Raw genomic sequence first — 10,281 nt, 5'->3', positions numbered from 1 at the left:
CCTAATTACCAACAAGCAGTACGCATATTGTTTCTTCCTTATATTGCAGGCGGTAATAATAACGACATAAACCGGGCAATTCTCTCCCCGTTCTTTCATATCTCTAAGCGGCTTGAGTTCATGTAAAGCTGCTATGGTGTCTAATTCTGCTAAACCAGCTGTGTAATTTTATGGCACGTATATATTGCACAACGCTTGACACTTCCGTTCAACGTGGCCCGAAATTGCAGCCCACGAAGTGAGATGTGATTATGACCAGTTTATCTCGAAGTCTTGGTCCAAGCGCTGGTCCACGTCATGCACGATGAGTAGCTGAAACAAGAAAAAAAAAAGTAAAGTACGGGGAATGCTTCGAAAACTTTCTAAGAAGCCGAAAGCCTATAGTTGGACCCACAACGATGTGGAATCTCCCAGAGCTTCAAAGTGCCTCATACATAGATTCTGACCCGTTTTCAATTTTTAATTGGCTAAAATAAATGGAATGGACATCTGGGACGTGACGCGGTCGTTCCAGGAAACATCTCACACAAGCAGTGTCGAAACAGAGCCCTGCAGGGGCGTATAAAAGGCATCCGCTCTGTTTCGTCAGACGGAAACGCCCCGTGACGAAATTTGAAGGGGACAGTGTCTTGTCGGGAAAAACGGCGAATCAGTAAACGGGGGTCACTTAACATTCACCTGTTGTGCCTGGTGCTCATCCGTTTCTTTTAAACATAAAAAAGGCGTAGGCAAAACGCCCCGTGACGAAATTTGAATGAAGGCGACAGTGCCTTGTCGGGAAAAACGGCGAATCAGTAAGCGGGGATCACTTAACATTTACCTGTTGTGCCTGGTGCTCATCCGTTTCTTTTAAACATACAAAGGCGTGAGGCAATCTCACATTTCGCACTGTGCAAGAAAAACCGCAGCAATTGCTGCTCGTAACAATATCTGGGGTTTAGGCGCGCCGTAGTGGAGGGCTCTGGAAATTACGGCGTGCCTCATAAGTTCGACCATCTGGTGTTCTTTAACGTGCACTGACATCGCGCAATACACGGGCCTCTAGCATTTCGCCTCCATCGGAATGCGACCTCCGCGGCCGGGATCGAACCCGCGACCTTTGGGTCAGCAGCCGAGCGCCGTATACCGCTACACCACCGCAGCGGACAACTGCTGCTCGTGGAATTTTGCGCCGCCCAGTGAAGGAGAAGTTGTAAACTACGTTTCGTCTTGCACACGGCCCGAGAGAGTGCCTTGCGTCCAAGAAACACGAAACAGATAAACACCAGAGGTCACACGCGAAGGACAGGCGGACCGCCCGTGCAGATAAGATGCCGTTCTCTCCGACAAGATGGTTCCGCGACGGGCCTTCATTGAAGTTTTGTCGCTCCCTTCGATTCAAGGCTTTACCGTATGACGTAAGAGAGCGGCATCCTCTTCGAGGCAGGCTCAATTTCGAAATTTCCTAGATAGAAAATTTCGAAACTGATGGACAGATTTCCCGATATCTGAGACACCAGGTGAGAACTCAACAGAGTTTACCTTGTTTTCTTTGACGTAGCGGAAGAGCAGGCGTCGACTTCCGATGGTAACGTTGTTTGGCGCTTGCAAGACACCGCTCACAGAAAATGCTGCCACCACAGGCTTTTCTTTGAAGCCACTCACTCCGCGGGATACGGAAATGACAATCTGTGAAATTTTGAATTTTTTTTTGTCTACGGTTGCCTCTGCATCTATCGCAGCTCGACGCGCACTTACCTTTTGGGCCCAGTCGGTAGAAAACTTGTACAGGTTGTATTTTCCATTTTCAATCGTATCTGAAACATCCATTTGAAAAAAAATTATGCCGTTATGAATGAATGAATTGAACCTTTATTTCGCAGGAGAGGAAGGCGCTCGGCCGCAGTTTGGGAATAGGTGGGGAAGGGATTGTTCGGTAAACAGCATATGCACAATAAATTAACATGAGTTGGTGCGAATCCGTTTTCGGTATAAGTTCAATGGAGTCGCTCTCGCGCGAGATCGTCGACCTCTTCTACACCACTAACAACAGGCCACTTATACTAGCATAGTTCGCAAGTGCTTTTTGTGCTTCATCATTCGACTGTAGTACCTTTCCTAAAGCGCTTATGTCGTCGCGTGGCAAGTGTTGGATGCGTGTTTGTCCTCGCGAGAAAGCTGAGCAAATCCAAATGAGGTGGTGTAAATCTGCTCTGCATAATTCTTGACAATGTGGGCATCGGGGAGAAGTGTTTGCAATTGCTTGTCTGGGCCTAATCCATTTGTCAAGTACATGTGGTGTGTATGCTGCATTGGCCATAACCTTATTCAGAAATATCTCTTGCTGGCGAGTAAGTCCGCCCTTGTCGCTTAATAGAGGTGCTGGTGTAGCTTCTAATAGCCTTCGTTTACTGTCGGTTTTCAATTTTACGCGAATATAATGCATAAATGCTCTGCTAGGAGAGCCTGCGCGCAGCATTTCTAGGTAGGGATTGAGGTCCGCCAGGTTTGGCGACGAACTGGGGTGTGGGGTGCTCAATGAATAGTCAAGCCCACCCGCTTGCGCGGCGACCGCATGAGCGGCTTCGTTTCCCCCGTCCGTGCCAGTGTGTCCCGGTGTCCACAAAATTTCCGCATCGATTCCGCAATCCTGTAATCTCTAACTTTTTTCTAATATCGTTGGCCACCGCATCTTCAGTCGTTGTACCGACATGGTTTATGTAAGTGTGTTCTCAATATATCGTACACTGATTGGCGATGAGGTCTTACAGTTTCATGGAAGGTAACTATGCTACTTTTGTATATGGGACAATGTACTAAGCATAGTCTATATAGCAGAGCCCGTGGATCGCGTGAACCCGCTCCATATCAACCATTGAAATACGGATCCGTTGCCGCGAAGCAAGAAATTCTGTTCCGAACGACTATAGCGAAAAACGCCAAGAGTGAATATATGCGGCTCACCTGGTGTCCCCTTTCAGATGACTAGGAAAAGGGGGCGCTCCTTCCCTTGCCCCACTTTGTGCGCACACTGATTCTTTTAATGCACCACAACAAGATCACAAACGGTAACGAAACATATGCTCTTCGTTTACGGTCGTGACTAGCCGAAGCCGCTCGTTTCCATGCGCGTAGTACTACGTGGGCGATTGTAGCACGTCCGAGCAGAACCACTGGACGCACGTATAACGCCTTATTTATTTTTACGTTCCTGCAGGAAGAACCACTCCCAGCGGTCTATGATTATCTTATCTGTACATGTTATGGAAATGCGTTCAGGTAATCCTTTTGTGTGCATATGGGCGGCCCTCTGTCGGCTGTGTATACATGCTACAAGGCTCGCTCTAAAATAGTAAGGTTGCGATGCCCACGACCACACATTACCGGTCAAGCTTAAGCACTGACTGTACTTGCTTTGTGCTGTCTACTCCAACAATATGCGAGGCCATGATGAGGTTAACGTAACCGAATTCAATATTTTGGTTAGATGTTTGGTACTCTTCGGCTATTGAAGTATATTTTGGCTATGATGATACACGCGTGTACATCGATCACGCTAAGAAAATATCTTGCTAAGAGGTCACGCGCATTCACCTGGGGAGTCTCCGTCATCCCAAAATAGCTCTCCTTTTGCAGTACCATCCTTGTCAAGCATGACACACAGAAGCAAAGGCTTCTGCCGCCTGAAAAAAAAAAACACAAAACAACCAACATCATTCTGTAAAAAGCCACTCTCAAAGATAGAATCTTTCTTAAGATGCCCCATACAGTTTAAGTAAGACTGCAGTGTAATTCGGGCTGTATAGCGAGTATAATCAAATAAAAATGTGCCACAGATTGCCAGCAATTGGTGCGTAAGGCAAAGCTACCCGGAACCACTGGTGTAACCAGGAAAAGAGGGGTGTTGGAGGGTTAGAGCCCCCCCCCCCTCCCGAAATTTCTCAGTTTTGCATGAGTATATATACACGGACACAACAGTCGCACGAAAATACATAAAGTATGGTTGACCCCCTCCCCCCGAAAAAAGGTTTCAGGCTACGCATGCGCCCGGAACGTTCGGTATAAGCTTCATCCCGGTGGCGCCAAGAAGGTTAACCTCCTTGAGTGGCGCACACAAGGGCCCTAACCCAAAATTAAATTAAAAAATTCGGCAGATCCCACACGTTGTGGGAATCGGTTTCATGCGAAGCAGTCGGAGTACTTCTGTGCTGCATTTTATGGCTTTGAGCCAAGCGTTACGAGGTGGATTGACGTGTTTTTGCAAGTGTAGTAGCTGTGTGCACATTGTGGGCTTACCAGGCACGTCGACAACACTGGCGTTTAAAGGGTAATTTATGGTGCGACGTAACGTCAGCCCTCACGCTAACGTGCACATAAAGTGCACTTAGTTTCGATAATACTGACATACGTCAGTATTATCGAAACTAAGTGCACTTTATGGTGCAGTCATGTGAATATCATACATAACTTTAGCTAATGTATTCCTCCGGGGTCGAGCAATGCTTCCATATAGCTTGCTGATTCATAGGAATACAAATGCAATGTTTATTAGACTGCTACAAAAGCGGAGCCAACACTGGAACCACCGACGTTAATCTGATTTGACGCCTGTATCGTAGGAGTACGTATGTAGTGTTTATTGCTTTCTTGTAAAATTAGATAGCCAGCACCACAACCACGATTGACGTTCCACCGGCATTACGCTTGCATAGGCTGTTTTTCCAAACAAGTTTATAGACCTAGCGTGGCTCTGTGGTAGAATACCTGAGTGCCACGCAGAATGCTTGGATTCGATTCCTGCTGGCATCCTAATTTCTATTATTTGCATTCGTCGGGTGAACGCTGCCACTGTCTGTTTTTCTTAACGCTCTCGCATTTAAGTTATCAATGTCTGTCCTCGCCGTTCCTGGGTAAATACAAACTGTCACTCACCTGTGTCGCATACCCGTAAACCGTGGCCCGTGGTAAACGGCTATGTGCCACACGTGTCTAGAGGAAATGGTTTGACGACGTACGCGACGGGATTTTCATGTTATTCATGTCATGACCAGACAGTCATATTCGTCAAATCCTCTTACCCTCCTATGCCAATTTGGTCTACACCAAATTAAGGAGGCGATCATGAGAGCACCCAGGCGTAGGCGGCTAGATAGGTAGATAGATACGTATATAGAAACACTCCAAGGTTCGCTGAGAAATGCTTCGCATTTATTAAAGCAATTAGATGGGTGTATGGAATGTTCTTACTGATCTGCTGTGGTCACTGTGCTCGTCGCAGCGGGGAAAATGTGGCCGCCGCGAATGAGGATGCTCATTGGGTCGCTCAGATCAGCGGGGAAAGACATGCGAGTGCCATGCTCGACTTCCATGGGTTTCATGGTGTAAAAATCGTACCAAAGCCCAGCGGGTACGTAGGCCTTCACCTTTGTTTGTCCCTGCGTAGAAGGCATTAAATTCGGGTAACGAGTCGCGCAAACAAGCAGCACGCACACTTCTACCAATGTAACTGCCAAAAGCAGAGGCTCCGGAAGTCCTTCGTGGGAGGCGCGATCGAGAAACCCGCTAAGCCACGCGTTCCGTCTGGTTCCAGGATAACGTTTGGAACCATGTTCTAATGCGCACTCACACAAAGAAGTACGCCTGTTTATACTTAGCACGTGACTTTACGGGGAAGATTTGTCAGATTGTAGGATGAGCATTTCAACCATTTCATTCTTCTAAATTTTTCATTAAAGGGGCCATAACGCCCAATTTTCGATGATGATCCGTGTTATATGGGTTAATAATTCCTTGTGCCTTCACAATTGTACAAGTTCGCAAAAATTTTAGCGCATTTGGTCGAGCAGGCTGTTGGGCTAGTTGGCTATTCATGTACACTGAGAGAATAAGCGCTAAAATTGACGAGCACAAAAAAGGAAAAGAAACAAAGGACTGGCGCTTCATGAAGTATGGCATGGTTCATAAAGCGCCAGTCCTTTGTCTGTTCTCCTTTTTGTGCTTGTCAATTTTTAGCGCTTATTTTTTCTGTGTTCATTTGGTCGAGCACGTAATTTATAATTGAACAAAATTATAAAGCCGCGAGCGGCCTGAGAGTCGGGCAACTCTGGCGCACTCGTGAGCCGTGACGTAACAAGCTGCTTGCTGTGCAAGCTTCTTCATTCTGGCGAACCACTTTGTTCTCTGGCCAGATGCGCGGCCAATCGAGTCATTTTCAGCTTTCTTCAGCTTGGCATTGACTGATTTGCGGCGGCTGAAACTTTGGTAGAAGACGATAGCTCCGCTGCATGCAGCACATGACGTCACACACGTCATGGCAAAATACCGGTCGCCGGCAGTGGGCGGTGTTTATAGCCGTCGACTTCTATGACTTATTTCGTACTGAGATACTCTTGTACAGTGTATTTTTATTGCGATAGCAATTATATGGACAGTCAGGCCCCTGTCGTCTTCGCAAACGAATTCTACGACGAAGCGGAAAAACATTGACAGACCTAAAGTTACATTCAAATGAGTATTTAGCAAAAACTCGTTAATTAACTTTTTAATTCTTCACTTGAGGGCCGTTGTTTATATGGAAATGTCGTAGGACGTTACAATATATGACATGACAATTTTTTTAAAAATCGCAGAAAATGCACCTAATTTGACATAATAATCGAAATTCAAGGTCCCGATCTAGGCGATATACTGAAACTGAGAGCACCGGGCGCGCATGAAATTCGTCGGCTGTGTAACGTCACAGCGGAAGCTCAGGTGACGATTTCTGAAAAAAGGCGCGTCGCAGCAGAATATGGTCAGGAAAAATGGGAAGTCTTCCCGAATACCCAAATGGGCCGCTTTGCGTTTGCTGTGCAGTGCTTGTCTTTCTTTCGCGCTGTACCCAATAAAACCGCAGCATCCGCATTTTCCTTCACTGTACAGATTAAAACTATGCGGCAGCCACTGCAGCGCTAATTCTCGCAGACAAGCGAACGAGTTTTTTTTTGCTCTTTTTTCGTGTTTAACAAAGAAACGAATAAGAAACGACCGGTATAAATAGCTTGCACGTGACGTCATGGACGCAGCTTCTGAATGTAGTTTTACTCGTCAGTGGTGGTTTCGATGACAAACAAATTGCGTCATTGTGAAAACAACGTGGCAGGAGCGTCTCTGTGCACGCATGACGAAATAACCTGCATGTAATTTTTTTGATAGCATTATTGTGACATCGCAAACGTCGCGTCTCCACATGCTGGTGCTCAAACATGGTGGTTTCAGTGACGTCAATGCAAGCCATCTATAAAAGAAAGCGATATATGAAGCCGGCCTACCTGGTACAGCGCCGGATTGAACAGAAACGCTGATCCCCACATGAACTGCTCGTCAATGTCGTAAGTGTTGCGGTCATCCGGGAATCTGCAGGGAAAGGAATGGTGAATGCGTGTGAACAACGCTTCTGCCTCAAACCTCGGCCAACAACATAAACGAAATCCACATCTGCTCTTTGCAAGATAGCATGTTTCAGGGCATGCATTGCTTTGGTGAATACCAATGTATACCAGTGTAGAGGAATTGCGGCATCAAGCATACCAATCTTGATGAGCCACGATTATTCGAAGCCTATTTCATTTACGAAATGGAAATAATGACACGAATGTGGTGTTGTGCATCGAAAGGAAGAAATTCTGTGCAACTGGCAATGTAGAGTGCTTGAAAAAGTGAAGGTTAGGTTTAAGTTCTCCGTCCTCTACATATATATCTATGCTCGTGTTTAAATTGGCGCAAAAAACAGCTTCGCGTACGTTTTCGCCTAGAGTGCTATTTTTCTGACTGCCCTAGAATGACGTCGCGTTAGGAGGTTTAGAGGTGTGTTAATGACGCTTGATAATCTGTATTTCTCGTGTAATATACGCGCAACGTATTAACTGACAGTGTTCTTTAAAATCCCTGTGGCTGCCTTGAAGAAGACAAGGTCACTTGTCAAAACGTTGGCTCCAGCGACACCTTGTGTTCAAGTATTTTTCATCGCTTCAAGCTTCCATCTTTCCCGGAACTTGTGCCGCGTTCTGGGCGGGTCTTTTTCTCGCACTTGCCAATAATTTTATTGTAGTTTCGCGCAAAGTATTTGTATATTTAGAGTACCTTTCAATTCTAGCTGACAGCCAAGGCCAACTCTTGGCTCTTGCATTCGCCAAGAGCTGACGCCCTGGACAAAGTGCATTCAAATTGCGAAAGAAGGAAAATACGTGCGACTCTTGTAACGATTAGGACTGATGCAATATAGGATTTTGTACGATAGGCATGGGCAGGGGGGGGGGCACTAATCATCTGAGGAGGTGCCCTTTACTCAGACGGACCTGGTCAAAGTGCAGGCTTAAAGTGCAGGCCATGTAGGTAATAGCGGGCGAGGATGTCGCATTCCTTGAACTGTTTACTTCCCACCTTTACTCGCAGAAAGCCGGGGACCATTGTGAGAAGCACGTGAGTGCTTCATTTTACTTTTGCATCCATGAACTGTGAAGGTTGTTTTTTGGGGGGATCTTTGCGCTGAGATGAAACTTGGCTTATGCAGAATCCTGCGCGCGCCTACGCTCATGACATTGAGTCGAATGGTTTGGTTATTTAAATGAAACTGTCTAATCAGCGTCCTTACTGCTGCAAGAATCTCGCGGAAAAACTTACGCAAGAGAGAAACATGACAAAGACACTCACTCAAAGAATAGAGGCCGGGCGACCGTCTCCCCGTAGACGTGGCTCCTGTAGAACAGCGTGTACAAGTAAGGAATCAACATGTAACGGATAGCCAAGTTCGCAAATGCGCTTCGTATCACGGTTTTGCCGAGACTGAAAGGGTCTTGGTCCTGCGGAGAAAGAAATTTCGCTCATATTCGGCACTGCAAAATACGCACCGGTGAAAACATCGAGGTTACAACACAGAGTCCTTCCGCAACGTTTTCGTAGAGGCGATCAAATAGGAAAATTTCAGCGTCAGTTCACGATTGTGAAAGTGCGTTTTCGATGGTGAAATGCACGCGTCCAGTTGATTCGTTAGACCTAATGTGAAGCGCTAAAATTTGCGTATTCCTTTAAAAAGATGGCACGATTTAATGTGTCCGTTGGAATAAACATTAAGGGAAGCTTTCTTTGAATGTCACAGTTTAGGATGCAAATAGGCACTGGACGGCTGTATGTGTATTTTATGTCCAAACAAATGCAATAAACTCCTCGCGTTGTTCATAAGTCCGGGAAGTTTGGTTTCGCGCGTGGTGCGCCTCCTGACCCCCCCTCTCTCTCCACACACACACACACACACACCCATATATATATATTGTAAAGGAGAGAGGCAGAGACAGCACCCTTGCTGCGGGCCGCCTGTTCTTATTCTGACCTCGTCTTTCTCTTCCTCGTGCTGGTCGAACACGAGGGACCAAGCTACGCTGCCTCCCCTCGTCATCACACTCGGCCATGACTGCGAATGAGCGAAGCCGCCGACAATGTCTCTGGTGGCCGATGCTGGCTGTGTCGCTGTGGTCGGTCGCTACAACGCTTGGGCTTGGCTTGGTGTTTTGCCGATGACGCCTCTGGTGGGCGGCACTGACTATATTTCGGTGGTCTGTCCCGGCCACGCTGCGATTTGGTTCGGGGGTCCACCAGAAGAGTATCTGGAGGACGAGACTGGCTGCATCGCGGTGGTCGGTCTCGGTTACGCAGGGACGTTTTGTGGACAGCTTCCAAACATACATCTGGCGGCGAGCTTCGGCTGTGTCGCGGAGTAAGCGATGGACGCAGCACGCCCGAAGGAAGTTGACGCTTCTTCGGGATAGAAGATGGTACGCCAACGGGCTCTGCGATTAGCGACAGGGCAATTTTCTTGCGCTTGTCCCGGAGAACCTTGTTGCTCATCGTGAGGTGATCGGGTACGCATTCGGTCAACGAATGCTCTTGAAGTAGCAGAAGCGGCTCTAGTGGGTCTGCGAGCACAGCCATGTGTGCTATGGGCTCTTCCGGTACATTCGCGAAAGGCAGGCCATACACGAGAGGTGCTGGCACCTGCGCAAATGTGGTCGTGGTCTCTAGGAACGTCGCGGAATTCGAGATCCTGAGCGGGGAACCCTGCTCGCGGCTAGTGTCTGCTGCATGGCCATCTGTTCAGGGGCTGCAGGCCACATATGGAAAATTGATTTGGTGTCCCTCAGAAGCTCGATCTCTGAAAGAGGGCTGGTTGGTGCAGGACAAAGCTGTACCTCCGAAGCTCTCTGTGGATGGAGTGCAGGGCACAGATGGGCCATCGGGGCAGTGCCCCTCACGAGCTAGGTCGCCGAG

General features: G+C 47.4%; 1 protein-coding gene across 1 annotated transcript in view; it reads right to left on the bottom strand.

Moving 5' to 3' along the window:
• Positions 1-81: 81 nt before the first annotated feature.
• The window catches only part of LOC119381061 (lysosomal alpha-glucosidase), a 32,411-nt gene continuing 22,211 nt past the window's right edge, over positions 82-10,281 (bottom strand). The window contains exons 13-19 of the mRNA XM_049412142.1: positions 8,671-8,819; positions 7,290-7,374; positions 5,227-5,414; positions 3,574-3,662; positions 1,738-1,796; positions 1,522-1,668; positions 82-312 (exon numbers count right to left, since the gene is read on the bottom strand). Coding sequence (XP_049268099.1) covers positions 250-312; positions 1,522-1,668; positions 1,738-1,796; positions 3,574-3,662; positions 5,227-5,414; positions 7,290-7,374; positions 8,671-8,819 — 780 coding nt within the window. The 3' untranslated portion in view covers positions 82-249. The remainder of the gene's footprint in view (positions 313-1,521; positions 1,669-1,737; positions 1,797-3,573; positions 3,663-5,226; positions 5,415-7,289; positions 7,375-8,670; positions 8,820-10,281) is intronic.

This window comes from Rhipicephalus sanguineus, chromosome 2 (assembly GCF_013339695.2).
Source record: "Rhipicephalus sanguineus isolate Rsan-2018 chromosome 2, BIME_Rsan_1.4, whole genome shotgun sequence".
Lineage (NCBI taxonomy): Eukaryota > Metazoa > Arthropoda > Arachnida > Ixodida > Ixodidae > Rhipicephalus > Rhipicephalus sanguineus.
Note: the sequence above shows the minus strand (reverse complement) of the source record. Positions and strands in the feature narration are given on the sequence as shown.